A 16,843-nucleotide genomic window follows, 5' to 3' on the forward strand; every position below is an offset into this window, starting at 1 on the left:
ACGGGACGTGGTTGTGCTTCGAGACACCTGCTCTTCTCGGAACACAGGGCCCAGGGATGGCACCAGACCTCGCATGTCTGGGGCAGGTTCGGGGGAGAACGTAGTTCCTAGGGCGTCTCTGGACTCCTTGATGCCACATCCTGAGTCTCAGTCCCCACCTTTGCCACCTCCTGGGCCTGTGATGGGTGTCTGGCCTTGGAGCAGATTGGGGTGAACGCTGCTCTCCCTGTCAGAAGCTGTCACTGCACGTCACGAGCCTCCCGTGAGCGAGGACAGTGCCGGCACGTGGCTGGGGGCAGGTGGCTCCAGTGGGCAGAGGTGGCTGAGTCTGCGGGCAGGCGTCTGTGTCCCCAGGCTGTGGAGGCCCGTCCCTCCGTGTGGCCAGGAGCTCACCCGGCCCCTCTGCCTCCAGCCCCTCTGCACTACTCTCCACTTCTGACTTGGGGAATTTTCACATACATAGAAAAGTTGAAAAATAGAACAAAAAGCACCAAAGAGGTGGCAGCAAACCACCACCTGTAGACTCAGCACTTGTGGCATTGTGCCATTTGCTCCATCTGTGTGCACACGTGTGCATGTTCCTGTGCTGTGTGCGTGTGTGCACATGTGTTCCTGCACTGTGTGCATGTGTGGTCCTTGCTGTGTGTACATGTGTGCACACATGTTCTCGCATTGTGTGCACACGTGTGCATGTTCTGTGTCATGCACTTGCACATATTTCCTCTTGGACATTGGGACATGCATCGAGGTACCCTCAGACCCCACTTCACATCCTGCCGTGCATCCTTGAAGCTCAAGGACACTGTCCCGCCCTCCACGACCCTGTGATCGCCCTGTCCCTGTCAGCCGTTGTGGAAACAGCTGTGTTTCAGCTTACTTCTGGCTGTGTCCACTTGCGGTCAGTGCTTTGTGTTTAGTTGTCTGTCACCGTAACCTCATCGTCTCTTTCCTCTCCAGTCCCCTGCCTTTCCTGTGCTGCGTGTGCATGTGTGTGCACACGTGAGCGTGTCCCCATGCCTTGGCTTTTCCAGGGGGCTGGGCCATTGGCCAGACGTCCCCGTCCTCTGGCCCTGCTTTCTGTCACCACTGTGCCCTCTGGGAACATGGTAGGGTGTTCTGGGTGTGGTGAGGTCCCTTGGCTCCCTGTATCACTGGCTAGTGCCCATCCTGGACACTGACCTGAGTGGCAGCTGTCACTGCTGTCACCACAGAGCTGTGGGCCAGCCGGCTCCTGGGGAGACCCCAGCTTCCTGGGGACAGCACTCGTTCCCTCAGAGCCAGGGCACGGGCGGCCGGGCAGGGGAGGGTAGAGGCCCCCAGGAGCCTACCCAGAAAGGGCCCAGTGACAGGGGTGCAGACAGGTGCAGGAAGAGGTGGGGCCTCGGCCTTTCTGCCCCGCAGGAAGAGGTGGGGCTGGCCAGAACCCGGCACGGACGGCCCTCACCAGAGCGGCGGGACTTGGGCGCTGGCGGGCTTTCTGCTCCAGCTTGAGCCAGGCCCTTCTCGTGGCCCCGGGTTGGAGGGGGCAGGACAGGGGGTCGTGGCCCCAGGGAAAGGGGTTCCATGAGATTACCGTTGCCCAGGACCCTGATGGCCTGTGTCAGGGACCCGGCTGTCCCTGCCAACCCACCGCAGATGCCGACTTCTGTGTCCGTGGGAGCACGGGGTTGCCACAGCAGGGCGGTGGGCAGCTCCACCTCTGTGTTCCCTCGGTAAGCTGCATGTTGTGTAGGGGACGTCAGAGCTCGGAAAGCCATGCTGGCGGGTGCCCTGTCACCAGCCACCTGCCTGCCTTTTGGGCTCCCCTGACTCTCGGGTCTTGCGAGCAGTCTGGGCCAGAACGTCCCACCAATCTGTCACCCTGTGGCTCCCCTTCAGCCTCGTGGCCCCTGACAGGAGGTGGCATGGACAGGTTAGCTCCACCCACAGGGGTGAGCAGGCCTCATCTCTGTCCTGTCCAGACTGGCCCACCCTGACCCAGGACCACTGCCGCTTTGTCCCTGAGCCTGCCTGGACCCCGACTTCCACCCTGGCCAGGGCCCTGCCTCCTCCGCAGTGCTGGCCGTCTCTGGGAGGGTACGGCCAGGGACTCCTCGGGCACGTGTGGCCCAGCTCAGCTGACCCGAGTCCCCCCGCTTAACAGGGTCCCCAGAGTGTCACCAAGTTCTGCCACTCAGGGGATGTGGGATCAGAGGGGCCAGAACCTGAGAGGTGTGGCCTTGGGTTGGGGAGACGTCTCCAGCCAAGAGACGGCATGGGGATGCCACCACCAGGCATGGAAAGTGCCAGCACATTCTAGAACAGTGTCTATCGGGGAGGGGGCTGGGTGGGGCCTGTGTTTTGATTCTTACCCCTGCATCGCCAAGCTGGGGGGCTGCAGCGCCCTGTGCGACCAGGGCTCATGCAGCGAGTGTGTCTGCCGGCTGCAGCTCCTTTGTGGTCGGACCGGAGGGTCTCGGCACCTGTTGTCCCTGTCCCCCCGGGCTCGGGCAGGGGAGGCTCCCAAGGGGTCTCAGGACAGACCAGCCCTGCCACCCCTGCCAGGAGATGAGCAGCGTCCTGTGGCAACAGGCCCTGCAGTGTGGCTGTGAGGGGACGGTGCCACAGCAGGCAGGTCCTGGTGACCACAGGTGCTCCAGCAGGTCAGCCAGCCGTGGGCAAGTGGCACTGACCTGGCTGTGCCCAAACGCCCGGGGCCGGAGCCCAGGACTCACTGTGCCGAGAGGCTGCATCCGGCACAGCGACTGGGGGGTTGGGGGAGGCAGGATAGCTGTGCTCAGCACGTGGGCGGCAGGGACAGCAGAGGTGGTCACGGAGCTCTGCACCCACGTCCCAGACCAGAGGAGCACAGCCAGGAGGGTCGGGCGCAGCCCCCGGGCCATGTGGCCCCCCAGCCCCCGTGCTCCAGGCATCCTGGCTTAGGGTGGGGGCTGGCCCTTTGCTGACCCAACCCACTTGGCAGGTCATGGGTGCTTCTCAGGTGGGGCCGGCGTGGTCGCGCTGCTCCAGTCCCAGGGCACCCTCCGAGCCGTCCAGCGCTGGCCTCCACCGACCCGGTGTGTCCGTGGACAGAGGGGCCCTCAGACCTGTGCCTGTGGGTGAAGTTTCTAGAAGGGCTAGGCTGGAGGTGGGAAGAATTGGCCTGGCCAGTGGCCAGCCACCCCACAGGGGGACCCCATGGTCCACAGCCACGGCGTGGCCCAGACACCACCACTTGCAGTCAGGGCCACAATACCTTCTGCAAATGCAGCAAGTTGCCTTCAAGCTACGGCACGTGTGCACCCGCATGCACATGGCACACATACATGTGCACATGCCTGCACATGTGTGGGGGGAGGCTGTCCAGCTGGGCAGCAGGAGCCTGGCCTGAGGGGAGGCCGAGGGACCCCGACCTCCCACCCTCCCTGTCCACCTGCACAGGAGGACCCTCATGGCACGGCCCCTACCCTGGGACTGCCCTCCCTCCCGGGGCCTGGACTCTCCTTGGGCTCCCCATGGCCTGAGTCCCACATGGGGGGGTCTCTGCTCTGGGTGGGGTCCCCTGACTTCCCAGGTATGCGGGAGCAAGGGATGCAAACTCATACCCTTGTCCCAGGAGGAGAGAGGTGGATGGTGCCCCAGCAAGGGTGGGGACCCTGCAGAAAGCGCTGGAGTACTGGGGCCTAAGGGACAACCAGGATCTATCTCCCTGTTTCCCAGGGAAGCCGGTGCGCTGACCACAGGCCCAGTGGGGGTTGGGATGGCTCCTGCTGTGCACAGTGAGGCGGGGGACGTCCAGCGACAGCCACGCTCGGGCGCCAGGCAGCTGCAGGAGGGCCCCACGCCCCGGAGTGCACAGCCGCCTGGGTGCTCTGGCGGGACTCAGTAAAGAAAAAGCCCAACTATTTCTGTTTTCAAGGCACGTTGCCATGGCTCTGTGGGCCTGGTGCCAGCCGGGGTATCTGTGGCCTCTGTTTAGTCCTTGTCGCCACGGCAGCGCTTGTTTGTTTGGATGTTACTATGTGTTAAACCTTAAACAAATTTCTTGCAGGCATAGTCCAGGTTTTTATTGACGACTACTGTTGGCCCAGACACCCCTGCAGAGAGCTTGCAATGGGGTTTTAAGACACTAATCCAGACTTGATGTGTGCAGGCCCCTGGGTGTGGGGTCCCGGGGGCCGTGGACAGCAAGTCCATGTGTGCCCAGGGAGGGGTGCGTCAGGCCTCAGGGACCCTGGGTCAGGCTGTGCCCACCCCTGCCACCCCACACCCTTCCTGGACTGAATGTCCACTGAGCCCTCGGGGTCCCTCCGCGCGAGGGGAGGCCCCGCCGCGGGCAGAGGAAGAAGGCCAGGCTGGGTCTCCACTCCCGGGCGCGGCCTCCCTGGGCTCCAGCTTGCCTGCGGGCACCCTGTGTTCTCCCGCGTGCATGAGCCGGTGCGTCCGTGCAGGGTCTGGGCAGGGTCTGGACACAGGTTGGGAGGAAGAAAGGCCAGCGGCCGGCCCCAAGGAGGGCAGGGCCCGGGGGCGCCCCGGGCTCTGCCGGGTCACCGAGTGCACGGGAGCAGCTCACCTGCCGCCCCAGCGGGGCTCAGCCTGGAGTCTGCAGTCGGCTCTGCCCAGAAGCCACTCTAGGGCCACGTGTCTGGGGGCCGGGGCAGGGCAGGCCGTGGGCAGAGCTCTCCGTGTGGCCTCGCCCTGGGCCTCGCCTGCCCTGGGGTCGCGCAAGGGCTGGTGTCGCCCTCGGCGTCCCGGGCCTGGGCCGGACCTGTCCCTGTGGGGTCCTCTAGTGGCCGCCGGCGGCAGGGCAGGCGACCGCGGCTTCTGCAGAGCGGAGGCCCGTGGGCGCGACGGCCGCGCGGGCAGGTCTGCGGCAAGGTCGGCGGGCGGGTGGCCCCGTGGCCTTGCAGTGAAGGCTCCCGGGAGCTGCGACGGCTGGCTGGGGCAGGGCCGGCAACGCTCCGTGCCGTTGTCCGGCGACAGTTCCCGCTCCCTGTCGGCTCCGCCCCTCCCGCCCCGCGAGCCTGCGCAGAGCGCCCAGGTGGAGCAAGAGGACGCCCTTCCGCCAACAGCCGGCGTCCGCCGGGACGACCCCAGGCGCCGGCCCACGGCCCCCAGCCCACCCCAGGCCACGGCGGCGGGGGCTCGCGGCCCCTCCGGCCTCCAGTCCAGGTCCTGCTGGCGGCCACAGGCGAGCGGCCACACTAGGCCACGTGCAGTAGCAGCAGCCGGGGGCGGGCCCGCTTCCCACTCGGGGGGCAGTACCTGGGTGCTGCGGGCAGCGACCACGGGCAGGTCCGGGCTCGGGGCCGGCGGAGCCGGGGCAGCCGGGCGGGCGTGCCTGGGCGGCCGAGCAGGAGGAAAGTCGTTGGCTTCCCGGTCAGCCCCGGAGCTGAGCTGCCTGCTCAGTGGGCGTTTCCAGCCATCAGCTGAGCCACACGGGGCTTCAGGAAGGCGCTCTGGTCTCCTGCAATGAGGACAGCCCTCACAGGTGGCCGATGTCCAGGCCCTTCCAGGCCCTGTGTGGGCAGAGGCCACCTCCCCAGCCCCCGAGGGGTTTCTAAGCTGGCTGGGAACTGGAAGGGCCCGGGGGGCAGTGGCTGCTCTGGGTTCTTGGCGTGGGCGTCTGGTCCTGCTGGGGCCTGGGGGACGCAGGGCGGTCAGCGTGCACGGGACAGCCCTGGGCCGGAGGAGGCTGCAGTGCGACAGTGACGGGAACCACTGCACCCTCCCCCAGCGCGGGAGAAGGCGGAGCTGCCGGTCCAGGTGAGTGGCCAGCCTGGGACTGCCTCCGCCCTGGGGGTACAGGCCTGTCCTCAGAGTGCTGTGCTCCTGGACAGCCCGGGCCAGGCCCCATGTCCCCCAGAGACTGAGTGGGGGCCCCTGCCGGCCCTGGGTTCTGCCCAGGGGCCTGGAGGACACTGGGCCTGGGAAGCAGACCCCTATCCTGGGCACTGTGTGTGTGAGCAGTGGCCACATCTGCCGGGCTGGGTTTGGGGAGAACCGCATTTTCTGAGCAGCGTGTGCCCCCAGGACGCCTCCTGCCCTGTGGGGTCCAGAGAACAGGCTAGCTCTGTCCCGGGAGCCACGGAGCAGGGCTGGGTGTCTCGGGGAAGAGACCAGCATTGTCTTTCCAGCACTCACTGGGGACTGCTCTGGCAGAAGGCACCTGGCTCCCCCAGGGAGAGCTCCTGCAGGCTCAGGGCAGGGACCAGGGCTCCCTCTCCCCAAGATCACAGGGACACTTGGGGACATGGGCCTGGCCAGTGGCTCTTGGCACAGGCATCCACCCCAATCTGAATGTGATCTCTGATAGGGGAGCCCCTCAGCCAATTGCTCCCCAGACCAAGGGGCTGGCACTGGTGGTGCCTGGAGCCGAGGCCGCCCAGAGGGGGCTGCATACCCCAGCGCCAGTCACCAGGCTGGCGGTCAGGCCTGGCGTCCGCATGTCAGCCTGGGCAGGGCTGTGAGTAGGAGACAGGGGCGCCTTTGACAGCACAGGACAGAGAGGCCCCACAGGGCCTTAGAGAGTCAACACACCCCGCGGGCCCAGCGGGAGGAAAGGGTGGCTTTATGCTGTCCGTGCCAGGCACCGCTGGGGAAGGCCCTGTTGGGTGTCCAGCTGAGAGCTCGGAGGGGCAAGAAGCCACTGCCCACACACTGCACGTCCCCCGAGTCCCCCAGCCCCTTCTGGGTGGAGCAACAGCTGGTTCGACACTGTGCTGTGGGGCTCTGGCCCCAGCATTACCCGCTCCGGCTCAGCTCTGCCCCAGACCAGGTGTTTGGTTGGAATGTCCCGCATCTTCGGGACACATGTAAAGTGTGTGTGGATTTTTAGCTGCTGTGTAGAACTCGGGCTCTGGGAGCTCACGGGGGCGGCGTCTTCGTATCTGCCTGGCCATGGAGCCACTGTGTCCTCTCTCGCTGGCTCGTTCTCGAGTTGCTGAGTGTTGTGGGCACACATCAGTGTGTTCATCTGGTCGCTGCTGAGGGACATTTGGGTTGTTGTTAGGTTCTGGTGACTATGAGTGAAACTGTGATAAAATCCCGCACAAGTTCACGTGTGAGCTGTTTTCATCTCGCTAGAGTAGGACCCAGGGGTGGGGCTCTGTGCCACGTGGCAGGTGTCGGCCTTGGTGAGACCCTGGGCAAGACACCCCTCCAGCCACTGCAGCCACCTCAGCCTTGGGACTGTCCTTTTCCTTATTGTAATGGCTGCAGCCACCCTGGGTGTGCATTGGCGCCCCGCTGTGGTTTTCGTCTGCATCTCTGATGACGCTGAGCGTCTCTCCATGTGCTGTTTGCCATCCGTATGTCTTCTTTGGGGACGTCTCTGGCTCAAATATTTTGCCCATGTTTTTACACTGGGTTTTTCCTTATTGTTGAGTTTTCAGAGTTCTCTGTACATTTCAGCTCCGAGTCCTTCATCGGGTGTGTGTTCTGCAAATATGTTCTCCCAGTCGGTGGCTTCTCTTTCGATTCTCTCAACAGTGTCTTCTGAAAGGCAGTTTCCAGCATGTTGGTGAAGTCCAATTCATCCATTTTTTTCATCATGGACTGTGTCTGGATGTCATTTCTAAGAACCTTTGCCTAACCCAGGGTCACAGTTTTGCTTTCTCATGTTCTTGAAGTTTGTTGTAGGTTTAATAATTAGGACTGTGATCTGTTTGGTGCATGGTGCAAGGTGTAGATAAAAGGGCAGTTTTTGCATTGGGGTCACCGATTGTTCTACCTCCATTTGTTGAAAAGAATCCTTTCTCCCCTGCTTGCCTCCTTGGAAAGCAGAGGGCTGCGTGTGTGTGTGTGTGCATGCGTCTGTGCACACGTGTGTGTGCACGTGTGGGGGCTCTCCCTGAACCCACCAGACAGTGCTGTTGATCCACGGTCTGTCCTCTTGCCAGAACTGTGCTCTTGTCACCCCGGCTTTGCTGTGCGCCTAGAGATGCGTCAGCCTCCAGCTTTGTTCTGGTTTTCAAAATTGTTTGGCTTTTCTAGAGCCCCTGCTGAGTGAGGTGGGCAGAACCCGCTGGGGTTCTGTGGGGTCAGGCCTCTCTGCAGTCATGAACGGCAGCTGGAAGGGCCTGGGAGGGGCCTTGCTCACAGCTGCTCCTCCCGGACCCACAGTGAGGTCGTTTTAAACGTTGCAAAGCCTCACTAATTTGGATTAGTAGATCAAGTAGGAAAATGTTTTCTAATTAAAATTATAAAACGCAAAGAGCCAGTTTAGAACCTCTTTGCAGTTGCCCAAGTGAGGGTCTGATGAATGTGCTGTGGGGTAGAGCACAGCCCTGGGTGCCCCAGCCCCCAGGCTCTGCCCCAGCCCCCCAACCAGTCTCTGCCCCAGCCCCCCAACCAGTCTCTGCCCCAGGCCCCCCAGGCTCTGCCCCAGCCCCCCCAGACTCTGCCCCAGCCCTCCCAGGCTCAAACCCCAGGCTCTAACCCCAGGCCCCCCAGGCTCTGCCTCAGCCCTCCCAGACTCTGCCCCAACCCCCCTAGGCTCAAACCCCAGGCCCCCCAGGCTCTGCCCCAGCCCTCCAACCAGGCTCTGCCCAGCCCCCCAACCAGGCTCTGCCCCAGGCCCCCCCCAGGCTCTGCTCCAACCCCCCCCCCGGCTCTAACCCTAGGCCCCCCAGCCTCTGCACCCCACCCAGGCTCTTACCCCAGGCCCCCCAGGCTCTGCCCCCTGCGCTCCGCACTCACACGCAGTGGCTGGTCGGGGCTGGGGGCTCAGGTCCTGACATGTGGGTCCTGCACCCACCCTGCCAAATGCCCTGGGGGACCCCACGCCCCACCCAAGACCCCTCCCTGTGGGGCTGCCCGCCCGGGCCCCTCCCACACCGCAGGGCCCTGGGCGGGGGAGGGCTTCCTCCCAGACGGGGCGGGGTGTAGCTCGGGGCCACCACCTGGCGCCGCCTTAAGCCGCCACCGCCCGCAGGGGGAAGTCCTGCCGGACCATCACCTTCGAGCAGTTCCAGGAGGCGCTGGAGGAGCTCGCCAAGAAGCGGTTCAAAGACAGGAGCGCCGAGGAGGCCGTCCGCGAGGTGCACCGGCTGGTCGAGGGCAAGGCCCCGGTCATCTCAGGGGTCACGGTGAGGGGCGGGGCGGGGCCTCTAGGGAGGGGCGGGGACCTGGGCGGAGCCTGGTGGGGCCAGGGCGGGCCTGGACGGAGCTCGGTGGGCCGGGCGAGACCTGAGGACAGAGGTGGACGGGCGGCCTGACAGCCCAGGTCCTCGGGAGGGGGCCGGCGTGGGTTTCTCAAGAGGGTGGACAACTGCATGAAGACTAGGCCGACTTGGAGAAGGAGAAGGGGCAGGGGCAGCGCCCTGCAGACCCCGGGCTGCCCCGGCCAGGAGAGGCCACCCCACATCTGTCTGCGCTGGGCCCGAGCAGTTCTGCGCTGTGTCTGCCGGGAGACCGGCCCAGGTCGGGCCCAGCCTTCACCTGGTCTCCTCACCTGGCCCGCAGCTCACCTCTTCCCTCCCACCCCTCTCCTCTTGCAGAAGGCCATCTCATCGCCCACCGTGTCGCGGCTCACCGACACGACCAAGTTCACGGGCTCCCACAAGGAGCGCTTCGACTCCTCGGGCAAGGGCAAGGGCAAGGCCGGCCGTGTGGACCTGGTGGACGAGTCGGGCTACGTGCCTGGCTACAAGCACGCAGGCACCTACGACCAGAAGGTGCATGGGGGCAAGTAGCTCCGCGGACCTGTGCCCCGCGACCCTGCAGGTGTCCGGGGAGCAGGAACTGTATCGTGTCACTTCATTACATTCCTGTGGACATTCCTGTGCTCACTTGGGCAGAACTCAGAGGGGCGACTTGCTGGGGGCTGGAGCAGCTGTAGGGGCCACACCCAGGCCTCCCTCCTGCTGGGCACCCGACACCCGCCTCGCAGACCCCAGGTTTGGGCCCTGACCCTCCCTATCCCGCCTGCCTCGGCCTAAGCTGGAGACTGGACGGCCGCTTCCAAAGTGTCTCTTGGGATTGCACCACACTGGCTACCTGGTTTGCAGGTGAAAGGGGTGTTTTAAAGGAGCAGGTAATCGTGGGGACTCTGGGAAACAGACCTGTAGGAGGCCACGCCGACCTCTTGACTGGCAGACACTTTCCAGGGGCCTTGAGGGCGACAGGAGCTAAGGAACTAACCAACAGCACAAATAAAACCAGGTGAGCTCCAGGCAGACTCTTGTCTGCGGGCCCTGAGGCCTGTCCTGCCGCAGACCCCACAGGGTCCTCCGGGCCTTCCTTGGAGGCCAGATGTGGGGAGGCAGGTCCCACAGCACACGCATATGCTTGCACACACTCATGCACACGTGCTCCTGCACACACACACTTGCACACACCGTCAAGGTGACAGGAAGGCTGAGGGGCACAACGGCCAGCTTCCCGGCTGACCAGAGTGACCTGGAGCATGAAGTTAGCCGTCCTTGGGCTGGTTTCCTGAGATGGTGACTGCACGTCTGTTCTCAGAGTGGGTCCAAGAAGATCCAGGATGTCCTGTCCCCACGTTGCCAGGCAGGAGCCTCACCGGCACGTGACAGGCATCTCTGCCTGGCCTCCCACTTATCCATCCATGCTGCCCACTGTTTTGCTCCCAAACCTGTCAGCCACAGCCTGTGCAGTTTCAGCTCTCTCCAAATGGCTCTCCTGACCTCTCCCAACCCTTTGCAGCACAGGACGCCAAACGGGCCTGCAGCATTTGCCAGGGCTTTGTCCTCCACCACCACAGAGTGCACAGGCGTCAGTGGGCACAGCCTGCCCAGGACCCCCACATGTCTACACTGCGAGCACGCAGCACAAGAGCCCTGCGCTGCTGCTCTGTCCCGGGGATGCTGATCAGTGTGGCCCCCTGCTGTCACATTAGCCCCCACAGTCATCTGTCCCTTGGCATGAACAGCCATCGCCTTGAGTGTAACCTGCTGGGCCATGTGGTTCTGGAGCTGGTCCTGGAAACAGCCCGCGGCAGCCTCGGGGAAATGCTCCCAGGAGCCCGTTTGCCCTTGGCTCCATCCAGCTCTGCCCAGGGCCGATGGCCATCCAGGGCTGGGCTTATGGCACAGGTAGACAGCAGGCCCCTCCCTCACTGCCACAGCACACAGACACGCCACCCACCTCCCCTGAGCCCCGAGAGCACCTGGTCACCCACCCGTGTGGGCCCGAGCCTCAGGGCTCCCTGCTGAACGGTCCCCTGAGGGTCCGGGTCTTCGCAGCCCCCTCAAAAGGGAGGCCTCAACTCAAGGATGGGGTGGCCCAGTGGGCACCTTCCTTCTGAGGTTCTGAAGCTCACAGTGCCTGGTGCTGAAGACCAAGGAACAGTGGCTTTCAGGCCGCAAGACTCCCTTGTAGGGCCCGGCCCAGCCCCATCTCCAGACTATGCCCAGCTGGCCCTTGCGTGAAACCTGTAGGCAAACGTACATAAGATGTGGGAAATGTCTGAAAACAACTCTGAGCATGCAAAGTGTTTAATAATCTGATCACAACCCAAAAAGCCCTCGTGTTCAAGATGCTGATGACTTTCATTACGGTCGATGAACAGGCTCCTGCCCAGGTCGAGCAGCTCAGGACCTGGAAGGACCCTGGCACCCCACACCTTCTCAGGCGCCTGTCCCCTCCAGACCCCCTGGTCAGAATGCGGCACCACCGTGGGCTGTCTGTCCCTTGATCTGAGGCTGCTTTTCTCTTGTTCTTCTGCCCGTGAACAACCCCGTCTCCACAATCATGGCCAAGTCACATGGAACAGACACGATGCCAGCAGGACCCCGGCCCCAGAGCTGAGCACGCCCAGCCAAGGCAGAGGGACAGGCCAGAGTGGCGTCTGGGGGTGCTCAGGCTGCACAGTAGGAACCAACACTCTCCTGGACCCACACTGGTCTGTGGGGACACAATACACTGAAGGCACAGGTGCCAGAGCACCAGGACGCTGTCTCCTGTTCAGCAGGTCGTCCTCGGGCTAGAATGGCCCCTAAATGAAGGTCCAAACCAAGTCAGGGCTGGCCTGCCTCACAGCATACTAGGAAATTTGATCCAAGGAAAAGAAACAACACAAGTGCCCACCTTCATGGGACTACGGACCACCCAGCCTCACAGACAGGAGGCCTCTGCCACGGACAGGTCACCCCATCCACGCAGTTGGCATCTTACTCGCCACAGCGCCCTCCCCAGAATGGGACAGAGCAGCCCAGAGCGGTGAGGTCCACGGGTCCCGCCTGCGGAGTGCCAGCACCACCCACCTCAGGCCCCGGAGGGGAGCTCCATGACGAGAAATGCTCCTTGCACTTCTGATGAAAATTTTAGAATGCATTCCTGATTGCTGCAGCAAATCTTTGGGTTTTGTGAATGAAAACCGAGTGCACATTCTCTCTGCCTTGGTGGCCTTCCCTGTCACAGCCTGGAGGGCCCCTGGGCTCCAGAGGGAGAGACCTCACGCCCCAGACTCTCCCTCAACACGCTCTCGGCTGTCGCCTGGCACACAGCACCAAGAGGCCAATTAGGCGTCTCCAGTGCGTCCCCTGCCCGTCCCCCACGGGTCCCAAGGTTTTCTCAGACACTCGTGAGCCAGGACAGCATCCTCCAGTCGGGTTCCAAGTGTAGATCTGCAAACACACTCTCCCCTCCCATCTACACCACCTAGCAAGGAAGGGGGAGTAAAACTCAAGTCATGAGGACATACTAGTCACCATTCTGTCAGTTTAAAACTGTCTGTTGAATTTGTCATTGCATCTGTGTGTAGCCTTTGAACACAGAACATCTGCCTGGACCCTAAATTCACTGGACAAAACAGACACATGCATTTTCCTCAGTCAGTTTCTGAATATTGTGACTACACGGGCAGGGTGTTTGTCTTTTTTGCATGTTTTTATGCAATGCCAATTAGCTTCTACTAACCATGGTTAAATAGAAATTCAATGTCTATCTGTGAATACAAGAAACTGCACAGCATGCAACCCAGAACAGAGGGACAGGTTCTGTCAGGGCTGACACCCAGGTGACAGGGACACCCAGGAGACAGGGATGGGTTCTGTCAGGGGTGACACCCAGGAGACAGGAACACCCAGGAGACAGGGGCAGGTTCTGTCAGGAGAGGACATTAGGAGACAGGGGCAGGTTCTGTCAGGGATGACACCCAGGAGACAGGGGCAGGTTCTGTCAGGGGAGGACATTAGGAGACAGGGGACAGGTTCTGTCAGGGGTGACACCCAGGAGACAGGGGCAGGTTCTGTCGGGGGAGGACATTAGGAGACAGGGGACAGGTTCTGTCAGGGGTGACACCCAGGAGACAGGGGCAGGTTCTGTCAGGGGAGGACATTAGGAGACAGGGGACAGGTTCTGTCAGGGGTGACACCCAGGAGACAGGGGCAGGTTCTGTCAGGGGTGACACCCAGGAGACAGGGGCAGGTTCTGTCAGGGGAGGACATTAGGAGACAGGGGCAGGTTCTGTCAGGGATGACACCCAGGAGACAGGGACAGGTTCTGTCAGGGGAGGACATTAGGAGACAGGGGACAGGTTCTGTCAGGGGTGACACCCAGGAGACAGGGGCAGGTTCTGTCAGGGGAGGACATTAGGAGACAGGGGACAGGTTCTGTCAGGGGTGACACCCAGGAGACAGGGGCAGGTTCTGTCAGGGGAGGACATTAGGAGACAGGGGACAGGTTCTGTCAGGGGTGACACCCAGGAGACAGGGGCAGGTTCTGTCAGGGGAGGACATTAGGAGACAGGGGACAGGTTCTGTCAGGGGTGACACCCAGGAGACAGGGGCAGGTTCTGTCAGGGGAGGACATTAGGAGACAGGGGACAGGTTCTGTCAGGGGTGACACCCAGGAGACAGGGGCAGGTTCTGTCAGGGGTGACACCCAGGAGACAGGGGCAGGTTCTGTCAGGGGAGGACATTAGGAGACAGGGGCAGGTTCTGTCAGGGATGACACCCAGGAGACAGGGACAGGTTCTGTCAGGGGAGGACATTAGGAGACAGGGGACAGGTTCTGTCAGGGGTGACACCCAGGAGACAGGGGCAGGTTCTGTCAGGGGAGGACATTAGGAGACAGGGGACAGGTTCTGTCAGGGGTGACACCCAGGAGACAGGGGCAGGTTCTGTCAGGGGAGGACATTAGGAGACAGGGGACAGGTTCTGTCAGGGGTGACACCCAGGAGACAGGGGCAGGTTCTGTCAGGGGAGGACATTAGGAGACAGGGACAGGTTCTGTCAGGGGTGACACCCAGGAGACAGGGGCAGGTTCTGTCAGGGGAGGACATTAGGAGACAGGGGCAGGTTCTGTCAGGGGAGGACATTAGGAGACAGGGGCAGGTTCTGTCAGGGGTGACACCCAGGAGACAGGGGCAGGTTCTGTCAGGGGAGGACATTAGGAGACAGGGGCAGGTTCTGTCAGGGGTGACACCCAGGGGAGGACAGTGCTAACAGTGTCTGAGCCTCAGGAGAGAGAAGGGTAGAAGAGATTCTGACAACACTGATCATATCAGAATACTTATTTATTTCTATTTAATGCTATAGGATAAACAACTAGTTAGTGGTCACAAATTAGCTTTACCAAAATCAAAGTTCAAATTATATGTTTAAAATATCATAGCAAAAGATTTATATTTATACTGGAGTATTTTTACACCTTTAATATCCTCAGTCTTAAGTTTGGGGGCAGGTGAAATTACAGCGAGGCCAGTAAGTTGGGGAGGCCCGTGCAGGAGTCCGCCTGTCTGGCGTCCTGTCCGTGCCATTCCCCTCCTCGTCCCAGCGGGACAGTCAGGGCAGGCCACAGGCTCACACCCCGCCCCCACGCCCGTGGGCTGCAGCCTCCGTGTTGTGAATAGTGCGCTGGCACACAGCGACTCCTGTGTGTCCACGTGTCTGTGGCTGCTGGGACGATACAACTGGAGTGGAGGGGTCGGGACAGATGCCTGGGCCCTCCACCCCTGAGGGGAAAGTGCCTGCCCATCCAGTTCATCTGTTCCCGCAGGTGACTGTGCTGGCTACTCCATCCTGCAGCACACACCACAGGGACACCCTGCTGTCACCTGTTCCATGCAGCACAGGCTGACAGCTAGCTGTACTGTGAAGTTAATGATAGGCTAGAGTGCCCTTCAAACACTGAACCTGAATAACTTTCCTCCACTTACTACTGAACACTTTGGGAACTCCGGTGGTTCAGGGGTGTGGCCTTTCACCGGGGTATGTGATGGGGGGATGCTTTAGTTAACTTTCTTTCTTTAGACCTCTTAATGAACTAAACCAAGCCAAACAACAAAGGAAACCTACACAACTTAAAGGAAACTTGAAAGGGATAATGTATACTACTAGTTTGTACTAAGTATTTTTCAAGAAAGGGAAACAAATTTATATATATATATGCAATATATTTTTTCACTGTTTTATTAATGTTAGGGAGTACTGAGCGTATCACTTTATCAGTGTGATGGGTCATGTCCATGTCATGGGTGTTCTGACACAGAAAGGCACTTCTGTTGACTAACCACACTCACCAGGAATGTCTGCGGAGTTGGGGCAGCCCTGCTGTCCCCCCTACAGAGCTCAAAGTGTGGTGTCACCTGTTGGACTTGCTGTCAAGGCCTGGCTTGCAAACCTTTAGGGAAATAGCTAATGTCTGTCTGCATACTGCTCCTTGTGTGTTTGCTGTTGTTAACATTGTGTGTCAAATTGGTAAAGTGATTGAATAAAGGTGATAAAACATGCATTTCTGTTTTCCTCAAAGTGCGTGCTGTCTACAATAGGAGTCACACCCTCTGGCCGGCTGGGCCTTGACACATGTAGACACACACACTCGCACACGACACGGGACACAACCTGGGAGGGTGGCTGGAGGGAGTGTGCCGAGTGCTGAAGCCCACAGGGCCAGGGCACCGTGTCTCCTGCACCTGAGGGAGCTTTTGGCTTCCCGGCTTAGACAGGAGGACTTTTGACCGACCTGAGGAGCAGCAGGCGGACCAGCCTTCTGTTGGCTTCGAGGCCTGGTCTAGTTCTGGTTCAAGGGGAACGGACAAACTGCACCGAAGACAGGATACCAGCACCAAAAGGCTGCCATAAATCAAATGCCAACCTGAAGTGCTGACCCAGTGGACTCATTTTCAAAATGAGGATAAAATAAGGCATTTTTAGACAACAAAAGGAGAATCTGCCACCAATAGACATTATAAAGAATTCTAAATGTGGAAAGAAAGTGATCTCAGATGAACATTGGGGGATGAAGAAGTGAGGCAAAGAGAATAAATAGGTAAAAAACTCCAAATTAATGATGACGATATACATACTCTGTGAGAGTAAACGGTTTCCTTAAAATGCCTGGAAACGACCACAGGCAAGGCGGCGGCACAGGGAGGTGAGCGTGCACGGTCTCGGGCGGGAAGAGCGCTGACGTGCGCGGGGTGAGAACGCGGGAGGATACAGAGAGAATCTAAAACGCAAGAGTAGAAAGAGAAAAATCACAGAGTAGAACAAACAGCACAAAATGAGATGGCAGATTTAAACTAAAATGTATCAACTACATTAGCTGATAAAGTGAGAGAAAGAACCACAGGACAGGAAAATTGATAAAATTACATTTTTAACCCAAGTTTATTAGTCATTTCAGCATGGCTAAAAGCAGAAAGGTAAGAGCAAAGATTGAAAATAAAATAAAATGGAGGCGAGGTTGGTTTTCGAAAGGACTGAAGAGAAAGTTCCAACAACCGACAGCGAGGAAGACAGAGGGTGTGCGCCGGGTCCCGTGAGCAGATGCTGAGTAGAGTGAGCCTCGTGGGGCTTGTCGGCAAGGAGTGCCCATGGTGGCCCTGGGACAGGTGGGTGGCAGGGAAGCCTCCAGACCATGATGCAGAAAAGCGGAAGACAGAGCAACGATAATG

General features: G+C 60.5%; 2 protein-coding genes across 18 annotated transcripts in view; one reads left to right on the forward strand and one right to left on the reverse strand.

The window, feature by feature from the left end:
- LOC123648617 (tubulin polymerization promoting protein) overlaps positions 1-15,676 on the forward strand; it is a 30,715-nt gene extending 15,039 nt beyond the window's left edge. For 2 of the 13 annotated variants that reach the window (XM_045566536.1, XM_045566534.1), the window contains 2 exons: positions 8,915-9,068; positions 9,480-15,676. In XM_045566536.1, the coding sequence (XP_045422492.1) occupies positions 8,915-9,068; positions 9,480-9,674 (349 nt within the window). In that variant the 3' untranslated portion in view covers positions 9,675-15,676. The remainder of the gene's footprint in view (positions 1-8,914; positions 9,069-9,479) is intronic. The other 11 variants (XR_006738680.1, XR_006738682.1, XR_006738676.1 and 8 more) reach the window with 11 other exon arrangements.
- Positions 4,686-16,843, reverse strand: part of CEP72 (centrosomal protein 72) — a 59,282-nt gene continuing 47,124 nt past the window's right edge. The window contains exons 12-15 of one of the 5 annotated variants that reach the window (XR_006738674.1): positions 16,253-16,395; positions 10,044-10,117; positions 8,939-9,168; positions 4,686-5,446 (exon numbers count right to left, since the gene is read on the reverse strand). Coding sequence is in view for 2 of the 5 variants with exons in the window: in XM_045566530.1 (XP_045422486.1) it covers positions 16,275-16,395 (121 nt within the window). In the remaining 3 variants the exon portion in view is untranslated. Of the gene's footprint in view, positions 5,447-8,722; positions 9,169-9,196; positions 10,118-14,446; positions 16,396-16,843 lie in introns of those variants that run through there. The other 4 variants (XR_006738673.1, XR_006738672.1, XM_045566530.1 and 1 more) reach the window with 4 other exon arrangements.

This window comes from Lemur catta, chromosome 12 (assembly GCF_020740605.2).
Source record: "Lemur catta isolate mLemCat1 chromosome 12, mLemCat1.pri, whole genome shotgun sequence".
In the NCBI taxonomy this organism is placed as follows: domain Eukaryota; kingdom Metazoa; phylum Chordata; class Mammalia; order Primates; family Lemuridae; genus Lemur; species Lemur catta.